General features: G+C 41.0%; 1 protein-coding gene across 1 annotated transcript in view; it reads left to right on the top strand.

Annotated features, from left to right (window-relative positions):
• DYTN (dystrotelin) overlaps window positions 1–27,192 on the top strand; it is a gene marked incomplete at both ends in the record, with an annotated part of 46,851 nt that overhangs the window by 17,574 nt on the left and 2,085 nt on the right. Inside the window, 4 exons of the mRNA XM_081095991.1 lie at window positions 4,950–5,061; window positions 6,487–6,635; window positions 20,872–21,031; window positions 22,631–23,132. Of these exons, the coding sequence (XP_080952117.1) occupies window positions 4,950–5,061; window positions 6,487–6,635; window positions 20,872–21,031; window positions 22,631–23,132 (923 nt within the window). The remainder of the gene's footprint in view (window positions 1–4,949; window positions 5,062–6,486; window positions 6,636–20,871; window positions 21,032–22,630; window positions 23,133–27,192) is intronic.

Here is a 27,192-nt window from a genome sequence, read left to right as displayed (position 1 = left end):
GAGGGAGGCAGGGGTCTGAGATCTCAAGGGGAAAGTGGGCAGTTCACAGGCAGACGAGAAAGAGCAAACGTGGAAAACAAATGCTTGGCCACCCAGAAACAACGGGACACACAGGGGAATGTAACAAACAGACTTGCTTGAATCCTCCCTGTCCGCCATGTTTAATTCATATACGCTAAGGTTCCCTTCCCCAAGCAGGTTTTCTACCTGAAATCCTTTAGGCAGGTAAGGGGACGGAAAACAAACAAAGGACCCTCTTCTTGAGCTTTAATTGTTTTCAGAAGAATCTGCACGCCCAGTTGGCACATTCTAAGGAGGCTGTTTCTGGACTAAAAGTAAGTCAATGGGGCAGGATGCAGGGCCTGGCTCCTGCTCACTGTTTCTCTTCTCCCCCGTGCTCCCAGGTTTTAATGAGCCCTAGACCTTAAATGTGCTCCCCACAGATAGAAAATAGGTCTGCTGGGCCCACTAAAAAACTGCAAATCAGTTTTTAATTTTGCTGAGAAAATAAAATGGGTTTTAAAAGAATTCTGAGGACATAGTGAGACTCCTCCACTCATGAAAAATTCTGCAAATAACTGAACTTTAAACAATAAAACATATAAATGAACAAGGCTGTTGAAAATCAAGGGAGCCAAGCCAAAGAAATCTCCACACCACAATGAGAAAGATGCCCTTTTTATAGTGGATAGTAGAGGACATGAATATTATTTACCATGCTATATAGGTAGTATAATCATTTAACCAATAAACAAGTATTGATTAAGCAGTTACTGTGTGTCCTGCACTGGGCCAGGTACAAAATTCACTTTGCAATGATATCAAACACAACTTTTCTATTGAATTTTTTTTTCTTCAAAATCATTATGTGTAACATATAGCAGATATTATTATTCCTATTTTATAAAAGACTTTGAATGACTTGCTAAGGTCACTCAAAAGCAAGCAGTGGCAGCCCAGCGGAGGTAGCTCAGTGGTTGAGCATGGACCTATGAACCAGGAGGTCACGATTCAATCAATTCCTGCTCAGGGCACATGCCTGGGTTGTGGGCTCCATCCCCAGTGTTGGGCATGCAAGAGGCAGGCGATCAATGATTCTCTCATCATTGATGTTTCTATCTCCCTCTCCCTCTCCCTTCTTCTCTAAAATAAAAAAATATATATATTATTAAAACAACAACAAAACTAGCAGTGGCAGAGGGCAAGCAGGACCACACTTTAAGTTTTCGATTATGTCCCTATCTATTCAGGAGGCTAAGCTTTGTCTTAGAAGAGCATCTATGTGAACCATCTTTCCTCCTAGACATCCAAGGCCATGCACAGTTCTCAGATTATGAGACAGCTGGGTGAGCTGGGCAAGGCCTTTATCCTCTCTGAATCTAAGTTCTTTGTAAGGAAAACAAGGAGGGGTGGGTGGGTCAAATGATGTCATTGGCCTCTTTTAGCTGTAACCTTCTGAATCTATTAGAAATGGCTTCAATGCATTACAATCCTGACCTTAATCCTGTGTTTTGGGCTCTCATAAACTCCAACAGTAGCCTCAAGGCTTTTCATTTTAGTGAGCTTAATAAAGCCATTTTAGAGAAGTGTTCTCAGATCTGGAGGTAGCAGGAAGAGGGCAAAGACTTGACCTTCTAAAGTAAGAAAAAGTACAGACTCAAGGTTGTTCCTTTTAGCAGGACGTGTTCCATTTATGCTCGGTAATAGCCATTGAAAGTTGAGATGGGATTGGGGGGAAACTTGGTTCTCGGTTGGTAAAGGCATTAATGACAGACCAATCTCATTATCTACATTACACCCTTTCTCACAAACCCGCAGGTAGTTTCTGAGTCTAGAGGAACTAATGCAAGGTCAGGGTCAACATACCATCCTAGATGAGTCAACCACAACTATATGTAATACTGGATAAAGCAGCCAGAGCAAATGGCTTATAAATTATCTTATTAAAATACGCTATTATTGTACATTTCATGTGAAAAGTCTTCCCAGTTATTCACGTTTGTAAAAACTTTGCAATGCTGAGAAGGAAGGGTTTATCAGTCCATTTTCCCGGTGAAGAAACAGTGATTCATTTAACTTCATTGGACTTAAGTTTATTGAAAACTTCCCATGGACCAGGTATCCTCCAAAACAGGATTTACATGTCCACTTCCAGGTCACTGGTACTGGTGCCTGTGAAGTCAGACTCAAGCCTCCTGCCTTGGTGGTCTGTGAGAGTGGCTAAAATAGCTGGCTCTCTGGTCAGATGGTATCCCTGGGCTCCAAGCCTGCTTCTACAACTTACCATGTGGTTGTGTAGCTGTCTGAGCTGTGGGACTCTCTCTCATTCAGTTTCTTCATCTGTAAAATAAGAAGAACATGTTACCTTAAAGAACTTCCAGGGGACGAACCTGTCGCAGTCTTTTCGCAACAAGGGTTCAGGAATCTGGAGAAGGGCTGCGCATAAATGAATAGAGACTAGACAAGAAATATAAACTTGGAAGTCATTTGGGGGAATCAGGCAGAGGCTTCACCCTCTAGTGGGGTGGCTCCCCAAATCTCCTGACCCACAGCTTTTTATTTACTGGAAAACACATCGGCCCTTTAGGAATGCAAACAGGCATATCAAAGGTAAATTTTGGTAAACAGGAAAAGATTGTCAAGTTAGGGCAGTGGTCGGCAAACTGTGGCTCGCGAGCCACATGCGGCTCTTTGGCCCCTTGAGCGTGGCTCTTCCTCAAAATACCGACTTCTGTGCATGGGCCACGAAATTTCAATCGCACTGTACATGCGCGCCCGCATGTGGTATTTTGTGGAAGAGCCATACTCAAGGGGCCAAAGAGCCGCATGTGGCTCGCGAGCCACAGTTTGCCGACCACTGGGTTAGGGGAAATGCCTACAGCTGTTCAGCCGCAGATAATAATATGCAGATTTTCAGCCCTGCTGAAAATGTCCATCAGCCTTCTGACAAACTTCTCGCATTCATTATGCTAACTACTGCGCTTAACCTCCAGCACTAACCATGGCAACACATGTACCCTGCCTGCTGCATCGTAAGTGCTCAAAAATGTTAACTACTATTATAGCCATTCAACACTATTAATATCTGACCATGGGACCAGCATTGGGTACAACAGTGACCAAGGACAGTGAGGGTTGGCCTCATGGCACTTGCATTCTCCGGCGCTGCCTTAAATGACTTCGGTCAGACTTCCAAGACCTTCCGCCATTGGCCCCAGGGGCGTTCCAAGTTTTCATTCCTCCGCTCTTCAGAATGATCAGCAGGTCTGACCACTTTGACTTCTCCAAACCCTTCTTCACACCAGCTATTACCTTACTCCTCCTCTGATTCCTCTCTGGGATTTCCCCCACCTTCATGTCCAGCCAGGCTTCCCTGCATGGCATGGCATGTCTCACTTTTCATACCATACCAGCTCACAGGAACGTCCCCCTCCCTCCCCCCATCACACTTATTTTCCATGCCTCTCACCGACACATAATCACATGGTACTTAACTTGCCTGGTGAGAATCTCAAGCTACCATATCGTCTCTTTGCAGCAAGATATGAAATGTGAAGAGTGTAGGGATTTTACCATAGTTCCCTTTTCTGTGTGTGAGTTTTAAGACAAGGATTGCAAACTCAAATGCTACAGGAGCCAGGCAAGGAGTAGAAGTGAGAGTAGGGCCTGTGGCGAGCTGAGGACAGTCTGGGAGGAGGAGCTGCATTGGCCTCACTGATCAATGCCATTGATGAAAAAGACAGAGCTCTAATCCACGTGCTCTGCAGCTGGAGAAGAGAGTTAAAATATCGGGGGAGGAGGGGAGTATAGATCTCTGATCTTTTACTAACACTGTGATACCACTCCCTTCTCCTTCTGACACAGGAGAGTTAAGGTTCCTACTATTCATAACAGGAAGACTGCAGTATTGGGCTGTTGAGAAACATGGGTGTGATGGTCACTTTAGCTGGAGGGGAATTCCCCCTCCTCCACTTACTTTCTTTTTTACGGACAGAGTTCTAGAAAAATGACAAAAGTGTGTTTTAAATTAGTTATCTACTAGAGGCCTGGTGCATGAAATTAGTGCACTGGGGGGCAGGTCCATCAGCCCAGCCTGCACCCTCTTGCAGTCTCGGACCCCTCGGGGGATGTCTGCCTGCTGGCAGTCATACATTCCTCTCACAGTCCGGGACCCCTCACTCCTTACTGCCCGCCAGCTCGCTGCTCCTTACTGCTCCTTAGCACTACCATGGAAGCGGGAGAGGCTCCCACCACCGCCACTGTACTTGGTCAGCCCTGAGCCTGGCTTCTGGCTGAGTGGCGCTGCCCCTATGGGAGCACACTGAACACCAGGGGACAGCTCCTGCATTGAGTGTCTGCCCCATGGTGGTCAGTGTGCAGGATAGCGACCGGTTGTTCTGCCATTTGGTCGATTTGCATATTAGGCTTTTATTAGATAGGATGGCTTCATTCTCTCCAGCAGCATTCAGGAATGCAGGTCCAATGTCATCATATCTTGCAAAATTTTAACAGGAGGCAGAATTCAAACTTTATTGAAATCTCTCGGGGTTTTTTTAAAGTTGGCAACTAAATTAAAAATATTTGAATGCTTTGTGCAGCTGCATAACATGAGGTCTGTCCTCAGGGTTGTAGCACAGACTGCCCTGCATATACAAGTATTTGGGGGGAAGGAGTGAGAAATGAATGAGACTTCCATACTCTAGTTTGTTGGCTAAAACTGTATGAATATAATGCCATATTATAAAAATACTGTCAAAAGAAGATTTATTTGATTAAATAAACATATCAGAGTCATTTACCATCCATCCCTGCAAATTTTGGGAGGACCTTTAAGCTCACTTGACAGATCAGATGTGCCCTGCATGTTCCTGCTCATTTTCCACCTGAATATTATTTTCCTGGTTCGCCTACCATAGTGATGCCAGCCCCACTCCCATTTCCATTGGCAGATATCGCTGCCTGAAGTGCCTCAACTTTGACATCTGCCAGATGTGTTTCTTATCCGGTCTCCACAGCAAGTCCCACCAGACGTCGCATCCTGTGGTTGAGCACTGTGTCCAGGTAACACCTAACCTATTGTCCCAAGCTACTCCTGAATCGTGTCAGAACCAGCTACAGCAGTTTAGACACTTTCCCTCCAGAAAAACCAGAGTCTGCTCCTTTCATTAGAAATATTTATGACTAAGGAAGTGGCAAAGTGAACCTTAAATATCTCTCAATATAAATATGTTTTCTTTACATTGTAAATTTAAATAAAATCTTTTGGGGGGAAGAATAGGCCAAACTGAGTCCAGTCTGAAGCCATCAATCCCAGATTGTGTATTAGAAAATGTCTGCAGTGTAAGAGGGGTGAGGCGTTGGAAATGGGTGCGGATTAAGAAGAAAAGGCTCTGGTTGGTAAAGATGATGCAACAAGGCTTCTAGTTTCTAGGACATTTGGGGAGTTTTCCTTTTTAACATCTTTTTCCTGAGTCCTAAATGTCAAGTATTTTTTCTCAAAGAAAAATTAAAGAGAAAGACAACTATCTCAGTTTTTAGTGGAAGATTATAAAACTAAGACTTTTAAAAGAAAAATTTAATAATCAGCAAGAGAATTCAGATCTTTCTAAGAGGAAAGAGAAATGGGATAGTACATTTTAAACAAAGAGCATTTTAACTTTTCCAGAAAGAACACTTTCTTCTCATCACAGCCTTTCTGTGAATCAGTTTCTCCACACAGATGACATCACCCTCAAACGCCACAATAGTGAATGAAGTGTCTTGATTAACTAGCTTTTCAGAGGACAGTTTTCTCTCATTCTCCCCTTTAACACACACAGTCCACAAAAGTCAAGTGTCTGGATCCTGCCAAATAATTCCCAGTGGGCACTGCTTTGCTAAACTTTATTAACCCAAATCCTCAGGTTCAATGGCCTGAGATCTGTTTGTAAAAGCCTGGGGAGAAATGGGCTTATCGGCGTTAGACTGACACCGTGTGGCCACTTTGTGATTACACTTAAGATTTCAAGTGCTGGAAATTTTAACAATTCATTGCATTCCCTCTTTGCTTTTTTTTTTTTTTTTTTTTTTTTTTGGCAGAGATTCTTAAGGTGGGGTTGATGGGTGGACTGTAGGTGGTCTGAGCATATTTCTGGAGATAAATCCATGGGTGATCACCCAATTCTCAAAGGAATCCACAACCCGAATGTTAATGACCATGGACTTGGTCCTCCTTCATCCCCCCTTCTAGCTTTAACATCCCACAACACTGGGTGGCTCGAAGGGAGAAGAGCTACCTTGGAAGCTGGGGGGTCTGCTCTGTGTACACATAGACACAGAGAACGTAAAGAAATGCAGGTAGTAAGAAAGTAAGATGATTTTTCTGAGGACATAAACGTAGGTGAAGCAATTCCAGAGACTTCCCCAGCAGCCGGTCTGCCCAGATAAGGAAAGAAGACCATGTGGAGACTGACCTGACGCCCTTTGTAATGTTGGCCATTCCAGGAGATGTCCGCCAAGGAGTATACCAAACTCCTCCTGGGGACCCTCAGGAGCAACCTGCTCCAAGAGTGCTGGCGGAGGAAAGAGGCTGCGAGAAGGCAGTGGCTGCTGGATCAGGCGAAGGCAAAGGCCGTGGCCGACCGTGCACAGGCCAGGTGAGTGTCTGTGAGAGTCAGCCGTGCAGAGTGGCAGCCCCGGCCAGAGCAGCAGCTTCCATAATGCTGACGAACCTAAGATAAAGTAGAAAGAGGCAGAAGTACCTTCAAGTGGCCCATCCAATTATTCAGAGTTATTCCAACAGCAGGTGTCAGCCACAAAAGATTTTTAATATTAGAGTACTTGAATAGCTTTGTTTCATATACAGTGGGGCCTTGACTTACGAGTTTAATTCGTTCCGAGACCGAGCTCATGAAGGAGCTCGTTAAAGAGCTCGTTAACTCAAATCACTCTGTCAACTCAATGCACATCAGCCGAGAGACAGCTGGTATCTCAAAAAACTCGTTAGTCGGGACACTCGTAAGTCAAGGCCCCACTGTACCTACTTTTGGTTGGTTTGCCTTTGAAAACTTAATTCAGAATTAATACTTCTTAAAAAAAAAAAAAAGGAAAGATAGTATTCCATCACTCACAGATGAATGCTTTTCACACTTTAGTGTTCCAAAACAGGAATTATGCTGTAGGTACCATTTTTCATTCTTCTCTTCACCTGCATTAAGTAAAGAGCATTTCCCATCTCATTAGTTTCCAAAATGTCATTTTTAATGGCCTAACTCTAATAAGGAAGTGCCACAATTCACAAGCAATCCCTTATATCATTGAAAATTTTAGTTATTTTCAAATTTTATTCCCCTAAATTCTGTTATCAACATCCCTATACACGTATCTTCTCATACTTTTAACATTTCATTAAGATAAATTTACTCAAGTAAAATCTTGGGTCAAAAATGTGAATTTTTTTAATTCTCAAAATTCAGAATGCCAAATTATGCTCCAGGGAGTCATCCCAAAGCGCACTGCCGCACTCCTGGTACAAGATCACCATCACATACCCGATCACCATCACATACCCGATCACCATCCCATATCTGATCACCATCCCATACCCGATCACCACCAAAGGTGACCTTTACAAAGTCTCTGCGACCTTACTTTTTGAAATAACCCCTTCTTAGCAATTTAAAATTTGAGAAGGTAAAGAGAAGAGAGGGCGTTTCCTTTAGCTTGCGATCATTAAACTTTTGGGAGGCAGAAACAGAATTATTTGTTCCCATTTTATCTACTGGGAGAAGAAAAGATCAATTTAAACAGGTATTAATTTGTTGATTTCTTTGGTAATTCTCTAATCTTTTCTCAGGCATCCCACCAGTATAATTCTATCTCAACCCCAGGCCCTATTTCTGTGGTTATTTTGTCACTTTACAATTTGGTATAATTAAATATATATTTTTAGCTCTTTAAATGAAAAAGTACATATTGACTTCTCAATTAGAGGGCATTCACTATGTCTGTATCACATTTCCTAGCAGGTTGATATCAATATATTCTTATAAAATTTGTGTATCATGTGGGTGTATATCGTTAATACAGTACAAAGAATTTTAGTTTAAAATAAAAGCAAAGATTTAGGTTCTAATGTATCTGTCTCCTTCAATCCATTTCTTTCACCCTCCCTAGCAGAGGATCAGTACAATAAGTCAGTTAGCCATCCAGATGTATCGGTTACTTGATATCTCGTTTAAATTCCTACATTGTCGTAGAGCACAAAGTTCAATATTCTTATTTGCATTTCTTTTGACCACTGAAGTCTGACTCATCTTTTAAAAACACAAATATGATTACATTTCTTACATGTTCATCTCCCCCAAAGTCCCATGCCTTAAATCCCTCCATTATCTTTCCATTGTTTTAAGCTAAAAACTAAAAATTGTAACATGACTTAGAAAAGTGCTGCATATTTGAACCATCCTGATGACCTCTCTATTTTACCTCCATGCCCCAAGTCCCCACCTACATTCTTGCTGCTCCAGCCCTGATTCCTCCCCTTCCCCATAAAACTAAGCCAGATCCCCTTCTCTTAAAACTGAAACCTTTACTTTAAAGAATTGATACCCCTAGACCACCTCCCTGAATGGCTTGACTCCTCAGCTCCTAAAGACCCATGAAAGCTCTTTGCTCAAATGTCATCTCATCCTTAAGGCCTTTCCTGACACCCACTTAACATTTGAGGCTCTGTCCCCACTCTGAGGTCTAACTTTGCTTTCTTTAAGATAGATTGCCAGTTATGCTGTCTTTTCCCCACTTGATTAAAATAATATTAGGTTTCTTCATATGGTTGGATCAATTAATACAATTTATATTCTCATCCTCAGATCCATGGATCAATTCTTGTATCTATACTAAGTAATATAGTTAAGGTGATGGTATAGTCTATAGTATGTAGAAGTATAAAGTTGCTGTAATCTGAAATGGGGGAGACTATAGTGGAGAGGAGAGTAAAATGAAGGGGGATGTTTAGATTGAGATATCTCTTAGACATCCACTGGAGATGTTGAGTATGCAGTTGGCTATTCATGTCTGGAATTTGGGAGAAAGTCTATTGGAGATACAAATTTGGAAGTTGTTAACATATATGGTTTTTAAAGCCATGAGATCAAATTAGATCACCAAAGCAAGAGTGTAGATAAAGAAGAGAGGAAAGTTGAGGACAGAGCACTGCGATATTTCACATTACAAAGTTGATGAGAAGAAAAACCAGCAAGAGCTACTGAAAAAGAGTGATGAATGAGATAGGAGGAAAACCAAGAAAATGAGGACTCTTGAAAGACAGGTAAGCAAGTGTTCCAAGGAGGAGGGCATGGTCTACCGTGTCAAATGCTGCTGCAAGGTCAAGTAAGAATTGACCTTTGGATTTAGAAATAAGGAAATCATTGATGACCTCATAAATAGCATTGTGGGACAGTGGGAGTTGAAAAATCAAACTAGAGGCAATTTAAGAGAGAATGGGAGATGAAGAATTGAAGATACTACATAATAATTTTTTCAGAATGTTTTACATACAGGGAGCAAAGAGATTGTCTTAGATGGTAGGATAACTCAAGAGAATGTTTTGTTATAATGGAAAACATAATGCATGTTAGTATACTGAGGGAACGATTTTGTAGAGAGAAAAGTTGGTGATTTGATATAAGGGGAGAATTGTTGGAGTGATGGCACTCAGCAGTTTAGAAGGAATGGGGGCTAGAGCACATGTGGAGGAACTGACTTTAGGAGAGTGGTATCTACTCAACATAAAAATATATACAAGATTTGGCCCTTGACCCACTTTTGAACTCTGTCCTATGGGAATAAAAGCAACTCTCATATAGTAAAAAAATGGTGGAACATATATGATACAGACATACAACCGAACATAATGAATCTACTTAAGAACAAATTTTAGTACCTATTAATTATACTAGAGAGCATTCACCATCATTCCTTAAGAGAAAAAAGGCAAGTGGCTGAATAATGTGCATGGACTAGTGCAGCCGTGGGCAAACTACGGCCCACGGGCTGGATCCGGCCCGTTTGAAATGAATAAAACTAAAAAAAAAAAAAGACTGTACCCTTTTATGTAATGATGTTTACTTTGAATTTATATTAGTTCACACAAACACTCCATCCATGCTTTTGTTCCGGCCCTCCGGTCCAGTTTAAGAACCCATTGTGACCCTCAAGTCAAAAAGTTTGCCCACCCCTGGACTAGTGCCATTTTGTTTCAAAAACAAATTCAGTATGTATTTTGATGGTTGTAAATATTTGTATGAGTACTGAAAATGGTGTTGGACACCCCCAAGGTATTAAAAATGATCTCAGATGGGGTAAGAATAGAGTGTCTGTCACTCACAAGATGCATGACAAAGAAGTGACAGGCTATCCTGCTTTTCTCTACCCCAAATTGCCTACCCCTTTAAGCAAATAATTAAATGTGCTACAGAATAATTGCTTCTTTTCCGGACTCTCCTTGAATTCTGTTGAAAGAATCACATTATGTCAAAAAATGATTGTCTATTTGTCTGTTATTAGATGGGAAGTCTCCGTGAACAGGGAGTTCTCTGCTTTCTTTAAAAATCTTTTTTTTCATCTGCAATATCTCAAGATGGTAAGAGGCTTTAAATAGTTTCTGAATAAAGGAGTGAAAGGAAATGAAGTAATATAAAACGGAACTTGCCTGACCGTAAACTAGTCTGCTCTATTCTATGCTCTTTCAGATATGACATCATAAACCCACAGCTGTGCTTAGAACCCCTAGTATCTGACCTGGACGAGATGACCCAGGGATTTCCTGTAGTCATCCCTGAATGTCTCTGCATTCTTATTTCTAGATGGTCAAGTGTGTGTGTGTGAGGGGGGAGGGAGGCAGTGGAGGAATTTCCGTTCCTATTATTAGGTGATTGACTATCAACTGAGTAGTTGGAAAGAGCACAGAGAACAAATGTGGGGTTGTTTTATTGCTATTGTTTGGATACTAAATTTAATATATGATTTAACATTTTCTAAGACTCTCCTCAATGTCATACCTGATAATTAAAGATTATTACAACCTTTCATAAAACCCTCCTTTATAACAGGCTCTCCATCCAATACCCAATTGGTCCAGTGGAAACAGCTGCCATGAAGGCCTCCAAACGAATATGTCAAAGGATGTCTCAGGGTCAACAAACTGATGCCAGCAGCCCACATCATCAGGTGAGTCCAAAAGGGAAAGGGGCCGTTGTTAAGGCACAATTAATCTGGACCATTCTGTAATGACGCAGTCAGATTCCGTGAATCATTCCCTGGTTTGGGGAATATTTTCAAGATGTTCATGTAATCAAGGAAAAATCTAGGGACATATTTTTAAAATAACTTTTTAACTTCAGTCAAGAAGTGCTACATATTTATTATAGAAAATTTGGAAAAGTTATAAAAGAGCAAAGACTAAAGTCAACGTTATAATCAATCCCTAATATAACCATTGTTAACTATTATAATCTTTCCTGCTAACATTTTTAATATGATTTATATCATATTGGGTGTATAGTTCTTTATCAATATACTAGAGGTCCGATGAAGCTCCGGCTTCATCCAGAAGGTCGTCTGGATGGTTGTCTGGATGATCGTTCTGCTGTTTGGTCTAATTAGAATATTAGCTCTTTATTATATAGGAAGTTATGTTGTCAGCATTTTCATTGCCAATACAATTCTTCAAAAACAATATGAAAGGTTGTATAATTTTTATTTAAATGAACTTAACGTTATTGAACACCTCTGTTATTTGGTATTTGGGTTATTTCTAAATTTTTTCTATATTCTAAAAATTTACTATCTCAATAGAAATAAAACAAACAAAAAAGGAAACTATCAACATTGGGTTACTTTGTAAACAATCCCATATGAGCTAAATTGATGGTTTTATAAGATCATATAGAAATGCAGTTTGAATAGAAAAAAATATTTAATAGAGAAAACTTGCTCTAGAATATTGTTTTTGTGCCCAGAAGCAGGAATGCTGAATCATATGATAGTTTGATTTTCAATTTTTTGAGGAACCTCCAGATTGTTTTCCATAGTAGCTGCCCCAATTTACATTCCCACCAACAGTGTACAAGGGTTCCCTTTTCTCCACATCCTCACCAACGTTTGTTATTTTCTGTCTTTTTGATCATAGCCATTCCAGCAAGTGTGAGGTGTCACTCATTATGGTTTTGATTTGCATTTCCCCAAGTGATGTTGAGCATCTTCTTATGTACCTTCTGGTCATTTGTATGTCTTCTTTGGAAAAATGTCTATTTGTATTGCCTGCTCATTTTTAAGACAGATTATTAATTAGGTTTTTTGCCATTGAGGTATGGCATATATATGTATATATTTTTATATATGTGGGATATCTATAATAATAAAAGGGTAATATGCTAATTAGACTGGATGTCTTCCGGACCTCATTCCGGATGACCTTCTTGAGGAAGCTGGGCCAGAGGGAAGCCAGGCCAGGTTTTGAGTGCCTGCCGGTGGCCAGAGGAGGGAAGCAGCCTGGTTCCCGGGTGCTGGAAAGAAGTTGGTGCCGGCAGCCAGGGGAAGGAAGGCCTACTCTTGCATGAATTTTCGTGCATCGGGTCTCTAGTATGTATATATTGGTATACGTGTGAGCTATATGTGTAGGGTATACATACACATGTTTTCCTCAATGAACTCTCAAAACTTTGTGCTAGTTCAAACTGCTGTCTTTGTTTTCAGTGGCCCCCTGGTACCTGGGGCATGCTGGGTTCTGCCAGCGTTCCAAGATAAGCTTACTTCCTATCATTCTATGTTCTCACTAGGGCACCCTGGGTATTTTATGTTGTTGCTGCTATTGTGAATAAAGGCCTTTCTCATTTATATCTTTTTCTTAATTATTGGTGATGGCATATTACAAAGGTATATATTTTTGAATAGTTATCATTTAAAGACAAACCTTTCTGAATTCTCTTAATAATTTCAAATATTGGCTTAGGTTTAATCTCTTGCTTCTAAATAGAAAATTAAGTGGTCTGGGGGAAAATATGTTTTGGTCTCTTTCTGTACAGTCCTTACACCCCTCATTGCTATTTCATGTCTCCATTCCTGAAAGAGTCCAGATCTTTCAGAACAACATGAGTAATGCAAGAGATGATGGGGCAGCTTATTTCATCTTAAATGGGATTAGATTTAACGGGGGAGGGGGGGCATTTCCCTAGTGTTTCTCCATTAAATATTATGCTGCTAGTTGTTGGTTTGAGATTCTGTTCAATGAGGAGGAAGTCATTTTCTTTTCCTACTTTTTAAGTGTTTTGGTACGCAATCAGAAGTCATCAAATTTATTTATTTTAAATACCTTTTTAGCATCAATCAAAATTATCCCATGTTTTCCCTTATTGGAAGTATTGCATTAGCAAATAGAATCCTTGATAAGTAAACATCCCTGTCATTGCAGGAACTAAAAGCTATATTTGTTTGTAGTGGATTATGCTTTAAGTCCACTTTAAACTTGATTTGCTCATGTTTTAAAACTTAGAATTGCAACATGCAAGTTAGAATAGTATCTCTCTCTCTCTCTCTCTCTCTCTCTCTCTCTCTCTCTCTCTCGCCGGGAGCAGGTCCATGCTTGCTGTTTCAAGGGACCTGGCATATATGGCATACTGTTCTTAATATGTTTGCTCACCTTCTTGGCACTATGTGTTTTAACCAAGGTCTCTGAGAAAGGTTGTTTCCCCAGGTAGGGATTTTCCCCTGAAGTTAGGGAGGGAATAAAACCTCTTAACTAAGTGCCAGGCGGGTAATTAATCACTTTAACTACGAACAATCATGCTTAAGCTACATAATCTTTACTCCCTGGAATGAAGATAAGAAATGCCCTAACCTTTGAAATAGAGATTGATAGGATTGAATCAACTGGTATAAATACAGTTGTAACAAGACAGCAAGAGACAGAGAGAGACAGAAATTGGCACAGAACCTACACAGAACGTTCTCTAGAGACAGAAGAACGTCGCTGGAGAGAACATGGCAAAAGATCCTGGACAGAAACTGGCCTCAGAACCTAGAGACAGAACCTAGCGAGAGAACATGGCAAAAGATCCTGGACTGAACCTGACTACAGAAATTGGCAAGAGAACCTGACTAGAACCTGGTGACTGAACCTGGCTGGAGAACCTGGACAGAACCTGGCTGGAGAACCTAGCGAGGGAACATGGCTACAGAACCTGGCTGGAGAATCTGGAGAACCTAGCAAGAGAACATGGACACAGAACCTGGCTGGAGATCCTAAACAGAACTTTGCTGGAGATCCAGACCAGAACTTGGCTGGAGATCCTGGCTAGGCTGCTGATCAACTGAACACTGTCTCCGTGTCATTCCTTCTTCGCCGACTCCGTCCACACCTTTGGGGACCCCTGGACCCGCTGGGGCTGGACCCTGGCACTTTCTCAATATTATCTTTGTCAGTTTTGAATATTTGAGTTTTGGTGGTTGCATTAAGCAGCTAGTCATTTTTCATCTTGTGTTGTATTTAAAACAGTTTATCTTACATAAGTACTATTTATTTAACAATTGCCAGAATCCAAGAGTAAAACCCTAGAACACTGGACCCTTAATGATATTTCAGTAAATTTTTCTGGGTAGAAGTATGAATGGAGAGTAGGTCTTGTGACCACTCACTAACGCGCAGCCTGTGCAGCTGCCTCTGGGATGTTCCTTCAGGTCTGTGTGCACTTTCGTCATCAGCTCCATAAATGGAGCCACTCAGACACCCCTCAGAACACCTGGCGTCACTTGGCAGCGAACTGGAATCACATGTGTGAGGACAGAGGAAGAGCTGCTCTATTTCCTGCTTCCAAGAAAAGAGGAAGAAAAGCCATTTCACAATGCAGAATGTTGTTTGTTTGTTTTTTTCACTTTAACATGTATTTGTTCTGAGGGAAGAAATTTTAAAGAGGTTTTTCTATTTGAGTTTTTCTTCTTTATTTTACTTTCCTTTTACTCCCTTGGATCTCTTTTTCATTGTTAAGTTGCTGCAGCCTATCTTTCCTTGATTAAAAACAAACAAACACCTTTAACAGCATAAATAACACCTGAATCAGTTTGGCTTATAAAAAGTTAAAATATCACAGGTAAAGGTAAAGCCCTTCTCAACCACAATTCTCAACCCAGGTCTGGCCCCTAGTTCCCCAGATGTAAACTGTTTGAGTTATACCTTTACAGACTTTAGTCTATGCATTTTCAAAAATGCATACATGACTAAGTATTTGCAGAATGTACACTTTTAAAAAACCAAGAAGCATTTCGAATCTACTTGCTGAAAAAATTTCATTGGGAGAAGGTCATGGAGCATAGCCACAGCTGCTTACAAATGTAGAGTAATGAAATCCAATCTCCCATCCAGATGTGTGGGCACCAAAGGCTGGTCCATGGTGCCCCCGGAGCCAGAGCCAGCCTGGGTCAGGTCAGGACTTGCACTTGGGTTGCAATGTGTGATGTGAGAGACAAGGTTTTGTGGGAGAATTCTAAATGAGAGCAGAGCTGACTATTATTAACGCAAAGAGAAGTGATGATGTGAAGTACACATCCTATTTGGCATCAGTGGAAAGACACAAAAGTTTAAGTAGAAGGTAAAAGATAGAAGTGAAAGATTTCTTGAGCCAAGAGAGAGCAAGTGACCCAACTGCTTTGGCATATGCTTTTGGAGAAGGAGGTGTCCTGGGCAGCAACTTAATTTGAGCAAAAGACTATTATGACTTAATTTTAAAACCTAAAACTCACCTGGCCGGTGTGGCTCAGTGGTTGAGCATCGATCTATGAACCAGGAGTCACAGTTCAATTCCTGGACAGGGCACATGCCTGGGTTTCAGGCTCGATCCCCGGTGTGGGGCATACAGGAGGCAACAGATCAATGATTCTCATCATTGATGTTTCTATCTCTCTCCTTCTCTTTTCCTCTCTAAGATAAATAAAAATATATTAAAACAAACAAACAACAAAATCTAAAACTCTTTTTTACGTTTAAATCTCTTTAAAGGAAATTTTTAAAAAAATATATTTTATTGATATTTTACAGAGAGGAAGGGAGAGGGACAGAGAGTCAGAAACATTGATGAGAGAGAAACATCGATCAGCTGCCTCTTGCACACCCCCTCTCGGGGATGTGCCTGCAACCAAGGTACATGCCCTTGACCGGAATCGAACCAGGGACCCCTCAGTCCGCAGGCCGACGCTCCATCCACTGAGCCAAACCGGTTAGGGCTAAAGGAAATTTTTATGTAAAAATAATATGTGACTACTAGGGGCCCAGTGCACGAATTCATGCACCTTGAGAGGAACTGTGGGCCACATGACTGCAGTGGGCACAGGGGCGGGTCTTGGCCCATCCTCTGGGTCCCTGCCTGGCCCCTGCCATTGAGGCCCCCAGTCCCCTGTCTGCCGGCAGCCCTGCTCCCACATTCTGATGTAGCCGGCCCCACTGGCACCTGCTGATGGCGCTGTGATTGGGGCCGGTGCTGGGCACTAGCAGCAGGTGCGATCACCTGGCAGAACCAAGGCACACAAGAGCAAAGAATTTTCAGTAACCACCAGAGGCTCACCTCGATGACAGCCTTGGTCTGGTGCCCCTGCTCACCTGTTCCACCATCCTGCCACAGCCAATGCCTGCCATATTCTGCGCTTTGCCACCTGCTGCCGATGCATGTCATGTTTCACACGCACCCCCTGGTGGTCAGCACATGTCATAGCAACCAGTTGTTTGGTTGTTCGGTTGTTCCGCCATTCAGTCTATTTGCATATTAGGGTTTTATATATATAGATACTTTGAGCATATAAACACTTAGATGACATAAACCCAAATATTAGTCACATTTAAAAATAGTAACTAATGACATTTTTTTAAAAAAATATCATTATCATGTTCTTATGATGAATTTTTAGAAATGTGGATTAAATTTAAACCAAAAACTTATTTTCTCTGTTTCTTGCTTCTTCAGGCCACAGTCAGCATTAGAAATGAACTGTGGAGGACTCATGAATATATTAATGCGCTCCATAGGGAAAGAAGGTAGGAACCACGGGCATGCACAAATACTGACAGCAGAAACAAATCAATAGCATTTCTTTTTGCTTTTATACAATGATTTTTACCATGACTTTTTAAATCTAGAAGATATTTCTTAAACATAGAAATCCTATGATGTCAGTATGAAGATAAAAGGGGGCTTTGTCTCTATTTGAATAGTTGAACATAACAGAGATCAACCGGCTAATTAAATTATGTTTTGAGTTTTTATTGCAGTCCTTGAAAATTGGTTAAGCATTTTCAGCAAAGTATGATTCTGTGTGTGTCTGGTGTGTGTGTTTCCCTTCTTCTAAAGAAATCAGTACACGTCCCCCAACAGCATCCAACTTTCTACCGGGTTTATTAGGTTTGTTGGAAACTGTCGACCATCTTATTGTGTCTCAAGGGATTAATTATTCCTTGAGTTCCTGCCTCCTGTTGTCATTTCTTTAGAAGACGGAATTCATGATCCTCAATGAGAAGTTCCCCCTGAGGGAAGACCTTGATTTTCAGGCACAATGCTTGTTATTTAGCAGATGCTCAATATATATGGAAAGAGAGAAAGAGATGTGCTTCATAATATAAATGTATGACAGATAAGGGACATTTTAAAAATCTGTGATCACTCATGGAGAGTTGCTTAATAACACTTTCAAATAAGTTAAATAATTCAAATGTTAAAAGCAATTTTAATCTTTTTTATGGTATAAGAAAAGGCAATTAGAAATACTATTAAGTAAGTAGTGTAACAATAAGAAGGCAATTTTGATTCTTTAAAACTTACTTCTTAGAATAATTATTTCAAACTAATTATTTTAAAATAAGTTATTTCCTTTTATATAATTCCTACCCACTAAATATATACATCATCGGTCTCCTAGTAAGGTATTTATTAACATAAAGTCTACCAAAGTGGGAGGCTGATTAATGAATGAATCTATGTGAAGGCTTTGTCCTTGTTTCTCTCTGCATTATTATTCGTATCAATGAATTGGATAAAATAGTAGAGGGTATGCTTCTCAAATGTGTGTGACATGATACCAGATGGCCTAGACCAGCGGTTCTCAACCTGTGGGTCGCGACCCCTTTGGCGGTTGAATGACCCTTTCACAGGGGTTGCCTAAGACCATCCTGCATATCAGATACTTACATTACGATTCATAACAGTAGCAACATTACAGTTATGAAGTAGCAACGAAAATAATTTTTTGGTTGAGTCACAACATGAGGAACTGTATTTAAAGGGCGAGAAGGTTGAGAACCACTGGCCTAGACAATAAGCTGAATGACAATCTGGGCTCACTAAAACGTGCTAGTCTAGAACCGTGGTCGGCAAACCGCGCTCGCGATACCATGTGCGGGTGCTGCGCACGTACAGTGCGATTGAAACTTTGTGGTCCATGCACACAAGTCGGTATTTTGTGGAAGAGCCACACTGAAGGGGCCAGAGAGCCGCATGTGGCTCGCGAGCCACGGTTTGCCGAGCCGCAGTTTGCCGACCGCTGGTCTAGAACATTGGGGCAATTAATAAAGACCAAATTGTAAAGGATTAAATGCAAGCCCTACAATTACAGGCCCATAGTCTGGAACAAATAGTCTGGAAAAGACCTGAGATATATAGTTAACTAAGTTCAACAACAGCCAACACTGTGTCACTGGCTACTGAAAAGGCAACTCAGACTACACTGAAAGGAAGAGCATCATCCAGTCACTAGTTAGCTGTTTATTACTCTGTCCTCCCCTAGGTGCTGATCAAGGGACGAAATTGCTCCGTGTGTGAGTCACTGGGCCTGGGAGTGTTCCCATTCTATTTGAAAGCCCATTATATGGGAGATTCAAGCTACAGATAAAGATTTTTTAAAGTGTAGAAAAGAAGATTTTAGATCATTTGAAAGGAATTATTTCTCAAGCAATCTGAATTGTTTCTGAACAATGGATATTTGCATGGAACGTACTGGGCTCCCAGTTGATGGAAATCTTGGTATCGGGTAAATTATATTCATCAAAAACTGCAGGAAAATTTATCCTTTAAAAAAAATGGAGTAAGAAAAGAGCAATACTTTAAGTAGGGCTTTACCTACTTTCACCTGGATTGTGGAAGGAAGCGGGTACATGTCTTCTAGCTGTCCAAGCATGGGAGAGAGGAGAAAGAGGACAGGAATTGGGGCAACATGGGAGAAAGAGAAACCAGCATCATTAGCGGTCATAACAAGCACATTAGGCACGGGTGACACTGTTAGGGAGGCCTTCTGAGAATGGTTGATTGTCTGCAACATCAAATCCCTGTGCAGGCTCCTTTCTGAAAACCCACCGTAAAGATATACTTGAAACTTCAGTTATGATTCTGGATTTTAGAGTCAGAGTCCTGTTTCTCCTGAGTGAGACTGTCTGGAAGTTTGAAGGCCAGCCTCTAGAAATGCCTGCTTCTGATGGAAGCCCAAACTAAATTCTAAGAGCTCTCCAAGGTCAGGAGCAAATAGGATTTTCAAAGCCTCTAACAGTGAAAAATGTTGCATTTCTCACAAAGAGCCATTTCTCCAAATTCAATAAACATGCCAACAGCACTGCTCAAAGAATGAGATTGTACATTTCTCCAAATTCAATAAACATGCCAAGAGCACTGCTCAAAGAATGAGATTACACTTTAGTAAGCCACTTTGAACTGGACACATATCTGTAACAGGGACTATTGCAGGCCATGGCCTGAGGATATGGCAACAAGCAAAACAGAGAAAAAAAAAATTGCCCGACTAAAGAGATAGTAAGCAGTTATTACGTAATAGAGTAAATCATATGTAAGAAAAACAGGTTTTATGTCACGTAATGTGACTGTTTGAAGGCTGGAGACTAAGTCAGAATCTAAGATCTGTTTACACTCTGTGGCAATTCGATAACAAAAGGCCATGGAGATACTTACAGCAGGGAAGGGGATGGGAGGTGCTGGAGCAGAGGGTGGGGGCTCTGATTTGCAATTTCAAGTAGGGTGGTCAGGGATGGCCTCTCTAAGAACATGGTGGTGAGCAAAGACTGAAGGAGGAGAGAGGGAGCAAAGCAAGAACCTGCGGGAAAGAGGGTTCCAGGGGGAACAAGGATCAGGCCTTCACACACCTACTGGAGTACAGGTGTCAGGAGTGTAGCCATGCATGTATACTAGCTTTACTTGGAGTATTTCTAGACAAAATGATAGTGAATAAAGTCAATGTTCAGACTTTAGCATCTGGTGAAGGTTTGCATGATGAGTTTTCTAAAACCTCTCAAAGCCAGTGAAATTCTTAGTGGAAATCAGGTATCCTACAATAGACCCGAAGGATAGCTGCACATGGTGAACAATCCTATATCATAAAGAGCTAATATGCAAATGGTCATCACGCCCTCACGCCGTCACACCGTGATGCCCTCATGCCGTCACAGTCCATCACCAGGAGGCTGCATGCGCAGCGAGGTGCGCGTGGGTGGGCGGGGACTTGACCCTGCGTGCGCAGCATGGAGGCGGGACCTCCAGCTCTGGCCTACCTCTTTGGGGCAATCCATTGAGGAGCCCTGGATAGGTGGGTGGGGCCTACCTCTTTGGGGTGATCGATCACGGGGCTCCCGCACTGTGAGAGGGCACAGGCCAGGCTGGGGGACCGCCCCCACCCACACTCTGAGTGCACGAATTTCATGCACCAGGCCTCTAGTGTTCGATAACAGTCAAGGCACAGGTTTCTCCAGCATCTTCTCCTATGGAGGGGACTTGGAGTACATCTTGTTACACACACCTCTACTTAGTCTGCTGGCCTCTTGCCCTTCAATCCATTCAGACCTGTTTCTTCCAGGTTCCTTAAAAAACAGTTAAACCGATACAAAGACAAGTTGCAAGCCATATACACCTCCCAAGAAGAAAAATGTTGCAGATTTGAAACAAAGATTCACGAGCTCACAGCCAACCAGGACAGTCTCTGGACCAAGCTACAGCAAATGGGACAGGATTTACAGGTATAAAATGTAGGAGACCCTGGCCACCCCCACTACCTAACAGTCTGACCTCGAATCCTCTGGTCAAGGGGGGGCTGCAGCCTGAAACTTCACATCTCCCCTTGGCCAGCCTTTTCCCGTTCCCTCTCCTCTGCATACCTGGACCCACTCCAGCTTTCATTTTCCAGACTGTCCTCCCCCTTCATGAAGGTAGTGCCACTGGGAGAGAACAGAATTAGTACCATTTAGAAACAATAGGCCTGGGGCAAAGAGGTTCTTTGCAGCTTTCATTCTTAAACCTTTTGGTCTCATTATCCCTTTTACCTTCTTTAAAAATTTTTTAGGATTCCCGAGGAGCTCCTGTGGGTTATATCTATCAATATTTTCCATAATAAAAATTAAAACTGAGCCATGGAGGCCCTGACTGGGTAGCTCAGTTAATTAGTGCATTCTCCCAATATGCCAAGATTGAGGGTTCAGTCTCCGGTCAGGGTACATACAACAGGCAACCAATGATTGCATAAATAAGTGGGGGAAAAAATCTCTCGCTCTCTCTCCCTCTCTCTATCTCCCCCTCTCAAATCAATAATAAACATATCCTTGGGTCAGGATTTAAAAAATAAAATAACAATTTTAAGCAGTAACTACATATTTTTTAAGACTGAGAAGTGTGGCATCATTTTGCAATTTTTAGAAATCTCTTTAATATATGGTTTAATAAAAGATAAGTGGGTTTTCATGATTGCTTCAGCATTCAATCTGTGGCAAGATGTTTTGGTTGAAATCTATATATATAAAAGGCTAAGCAACCGGCCGACCGGCTGGTAGGTATGATGCACACTGACTACCAGGGGGCAGATGCTCAATGCAGGAGCTGCTGAGCGACAGCAACTTTGCAGAGTGCCCTCTCACATTCTGGGGCCCCTCAAGGGATGTTGGACTGCCAGTTTTGGCCCAATCCCTGCAGGCCAGGCTGAGGGACCCCACTTGCTGGAGGGAGCCCTCTCACTCTGCAGATGCTGGAGAGGGGCCGTGGGAGGTTGGCTCCAGGATGTGTCAGGCCCATCTCGCCCAGTCCCGCCCCACTGGGCACCTTCTAATTAATTTCCTTTCAATGTGCATGAGTCTGTGCACCGGGCCTCTAATATATGAATAAGCGTGGCCTCACACAAATTTGCAGTTGAAAAAGAGTATTTTCATAGACTTTTCAGGTAATTGGAGATCTTTGATGCTACACCAAAACAAGAAATTGTTTCTTAAAGGACATTGAATATGAAAACATATCTATTTTACACTCCATTTTTAATCTATCAATTCAATATAGGATGATGTTTTCAGAAATTCCTTACAATCTTAGGATCTGAGTATCTAGAACCCAACATTTTTCAAATTCATTGTGATTATTCCTTGTGATATTTTAATATCTGAGCTGTTTTAACTTTTGTAGACAATTTTAGATTGATATTGAATTAACAGCATACATTAGATTAATGTATTTAGAGAGCAGAAAAAATATCACATTACAATTTCCTTTTGGAATATTAAAATGAAATGCATATATTTAAAAAAGCAAGATAAGTGTTAATTTCTTCATAAGTAAAGCTTTTTTTTTTTCTCCAGGCAAAGTTTCAGCCACTCCATCCATCTTCCTATCAAAATATGATTTCCAAGAGTGACCATGAAAAGGATAAAAGTTTTTGGAAGGAAGAAGATTCTTCCCAGAGCAAGAATGCCAGTGTGGATGGTCCGGAATGGGGACCTTTTCTTAACCCCACTGTGGTTGACAAAAGTCAACAAAGTCAAGCAAAAGTAGAGCATGCTCTACCAAATTCAGAATCACCAGAGGCCATTTTGCAGCCAACGTCAACACAAAGCACCAGGGCACAAAGCCAAGCACAAAAGACCTCCAAGCAAATCTTTAGCTCCCCAACCAGTCCCCAGGAAGGACTGCTACAGGACACCCCCCAGAATGCTCCTACGGAAATCAACAGTCCTACTCCTCCACCCATGGAAAGGAAAGAGACAGTTAACATCCAGGAGGAAAAGGATGAGCTGGAAGAAGAGGAACTGCAAGAACTGCTATCAAAACTTACGGATGCCTTCACTCTAGAAATGCCATCAGGTAAGATTTTTCACAATCAATAGAGATAGTGATGGCCTTTTAAAAGCACTTGATTTTATAACATTAGCCCAACAGCTACAATTCATCTAGAAAGTACAATTCATCACCAGTCAGAGTAGTGAATTTTTTGCACATCAGTAGCATCTCTGAACATGATTTCTAGTACTGCCTAATTCATTCCAGTTGTTGTGAGCATGAAAGGTGATAAACCATCTGAGATTTTAGTCTAGCACTGGCACATACCAAGAATTCAGCAAATGCTTATTAGTTTCTTATTGCAATTACTATTATCAATAATAAAACATATAACTGGTCAGCATAAATTATGCTCTATTTCTAGAGGATCATTGGTTAAGGTTTCCATACTATAAGTAGTATCATCATTAGCTTCATCATATTCTTCATAAACTATGACTCATTGCTTAATTCTAAAGGATCTTTTCTTTAATCCTTTTTTCCTATAGTTATTTCTTCTGTTTTGGCATGATGTATTATTTATAGAGCATTTTGTTATCGTAGCATATTGATATTGATAGCTACATCCATTTCTTTTTAAGAAAACCTAAGATCTTTTATGTCGGAGTACAATTCATCTAGAAACTTGTGATAAAACAAAGGATAACATTCTCATGTGTTTCTGCATCACAGGAGGTCTTCTCAAAATATTTCTGAGTTGACATATTAGTTTGCTAGAGCTGTCATAACAAAGTACCACAGACTGGTTGGCTTAAGAAAAAATAGTAATAATAAAATTATAAATAAGTAGATAGATACATTACACACACACACACACACACACACACACACACACACACACTTTTTTTTTCTTAGTGGCCTTAGAGGCTGCAAGTCTGAGATCAAGGTGTCAACATCATTGGTGTTTTCTCCTTCACTTGTAGATGGCTGTGTTCTCCCTGTGTTTTCACACCATTTTCCCTCTGTGCATGCCCCTATCCAATTTCCTCTTCTTATAAGGACACTACATAGTGGTTTAGTACCTACCCTTAAAACGTCATTTTAATGTAATTAACTCTTTGAAGACTCCACCTCCAAATATAGTCAAATTCTGAGGTACTGGGGGCTAGGAATTCTGAATTTCTAAATTTCAATTTAGGCCATAATAGGTGGTAGACTATAAAATGGGTGCTTAGTGTCAGCTGGATATTGAACTTGGTAGAGCCAAGTCACTGAAGAAATTACTTGGTGAGTCTAAATTCTCTACTGTGAAGGGAATGGGAGTTATAATTATTATATCAGAGGAACAGCATCACAAAGATGCCAGAAGCATGCCCAGAAGGCCTGAGACCAGGATGGCATAGGAACTCCTTGTGCCTGATTCTTAGGCTGACACAAGATTCCACCCACTGTATTTCCATCTAAACATCACTGGGGTCATGATAATTATTCAAAGCAAAGTCAATATCCACTTGACCTTTTCTGATTTCTAAAATGTTGTGTTGGGTCCGCCACAACAAATGTAAGCCGGCTATTTTGCACAGTTCAGATTCCTAATAGACTAGATCTACACATATTTGGAAGACAACACCCCACACTGTGTTCACTTTGATACCTAAAGATAAAAGATCTATGTTTTTTGTTGTTGTTGTTAATCCTCACCCAAGGATATTTTTCCATTGATTTTTAGAGAGTGGAAGAGAGAGGGAGAGCAGAGAGAAACATTGAATGTGAGAGAGACACATTGATTGGTTACTTCCTGCACATATCCTGGCCAGGGCTGGGAAACCTGCAACCAGGGTATGTGCCCTTAACTTGACTGGAATCAAACCCGGGACCCTTCAGTCCTCAGGCTAACACTCTATCCACTGAGCCAAACCGGCTAAGGCAAGATTTATGCATAATTTAAGTGACTTTTTTAACGTCTATCAAGCTCAACCATTAAAGGAAAATCATGAAAAAGTAAAGTTTATTTTTCAATTCAGATGATGTAATAATGAATAAACATGCAATTAGCCATGTTAAATAATGTAGAAAATATAAGAATATATGTCTCAAAAATTTTTCCTCTACTTGCATTTACAACCAAAATAGAAACACTGAAATACTTATGCAGAAATTATGCATTATTATATCAAAAGGATGCACGTTTTCCCTTTTTGTTAGAGTATTATATACTTTATGATTATTCTGCAAATACTAATTGATCAGATTTTGACTTATAGTGTAATTTCTATATATAAAAGCCTAAGCAATCAAGCAACCAGTAGACCAGTCACTAGGACACGCACTGACCACCAGGGGAAGATGCTCAATGCAGGAGCTGCTCCCTGGTGGTCAGTGTGCTCCCACAGGAGGAGCACTGCTCAATGAGCTTACCAAGCGGAGGCAGCGACACGCACAGCGGGGCCGGGATGAGTGGGAGCGGCGCGGCATCCGGCCTTGGCTCAGGCTCCTCCTAAGCGACCTGCCACTTCGCACACCATTACATCCCCTGAGGAGTCCCGGAGTGTGAGAGGGCACAGGCCAGGCTGAGGGACCCCACCAGTGCACGAATCGGTGCAACAGGCCTCTAGTTTATTTTATATTAGTCTTAGATCTTTGAGGCTTTTAGGCATCAGATCTATATTAACTTTCATGGCTACTATTTGCAATTATTAAACACTGTCATCCCTTACTTAAATATTTCTTAATTTTATGTCCTTATTTAGTCTGGTATTGAATATGATCCTGTTTGTAAGTTCTCCTTAGCCATTGGTAGTATGGATTAGAGGTCAGGTGGCTCAGTTGGTTGGAGCATCGTCCCATATACCCAAAAGGTTGTGGGTTCAATCCCTGGTTTAGGTGTATACAGGAGGCAACCAATTGGTGTTTTTCTCTCACATTGATGTGTGTGTGTGTGTGTGTGTGTGTGTGTGTGTCCCTCCCTCCCTCTCTCTCTAAAATCAGTAAAAACATACCCTTGGGTAAGGATTAAAATAAATAAATAAAAATTACACTCCATAACTTATGTATAATCTATGGATGCTCACTAGAATTACCTCAAACTGAATCAGAGACAGAAGCATGATAGCCACCCTGATGAAGATGTGGAAAGGCAAAGAAATTAAATTAAGGTATTGGTTACTTTCGTTTTATTTCTGTCTCTGTCATGGATGAATAAGACCACAGCAGGAAGTTTCTGATCATTTTGCTGTCCCAATTGTGTGTGTGTGTATGTGTGTGTATGTGTGTGTGTGTGTGTGTGTGTGTGTTTTAAATTGAGAATTGTTGGGAAGATTAGAAAGATCTACTATTTGTAATATGCTAAGATTTACTCACACAGTGTTAACGTATTCACCAGTGTTGTGATTATCCTAGTGACCACCCTATTGGATTGGAGCTTTACTGAGTAGTCAACACATTTTGGAAATTAAAATGACCTTTATATTACTTAAGGCTTAATAAGATTAGAATAGCAAGCCTGATGGTCAGTGTGGGGGTGATTGCTGACATTAACAGAATAGAGTCATTCAGTATCAATACCTAGGATAATAGGATTTTAAGAGCCTATGGAAGCTTAATAGAAAAGATAAAGTATAGAAAGGGATCCTTAAACCTCTAGAAATCCCAAATGTTCAATTGAAAAATCAGTAGCAGTTTGTTCAAACTTTCACAAAAGGGATTAGATTTGAAAGAACATCTAACAGGACTTGCTTTAGTGGTGATAAAAAAAAAAAAAGAAAGAAAGAAAAGGACATAATATTCTAGTCTCACTTTCTCATTAAATTATTTTCTTTCTAATTTGAGCAAAATATCCTGTGTATATCTGAAATCCTTTTCCCAGCTTCTCTCCCATCCCTTTTTGCCATCTATTTGCCACTGTAGGTTTAAAGGATGAGAAGGGAAGGCAAGGGAATAGAGGGAAGGCATTAAGGGTGGAGATGTTGGAGGTCTATGGTGCTTGGCATTCATTTTGAAATAGATACACGTTTTTTAAACACTCTGGCATTGTGTGGAATGTGGCTGGCAGAAGGGCAAGGGGGTGAGCAAAAAGACCAGGTAGTAGCCTGTTGCTGTCTAAGTAAGATGTGACAGTGGCTTGCCCTGGGTGGATGGTGATACA

The sequence above is a fragment of the Myotis nattereri genome (assembly GCF_964212035.1).
Source record: "Myotis nattereri genome assembly, chromosome: 7".
Taxonomy (NCBI): Eukaryota; Metazoa; Chordata; class Mammalia; order Chiroptera; family Vespertilionidae; genus Myotis; species Myotis nattereri.
The sequence above is the reverse complement of the archived record's forward strand: the minus strand, read 5'-3'. Positions and strand labels throughout refer to the sequence as shown.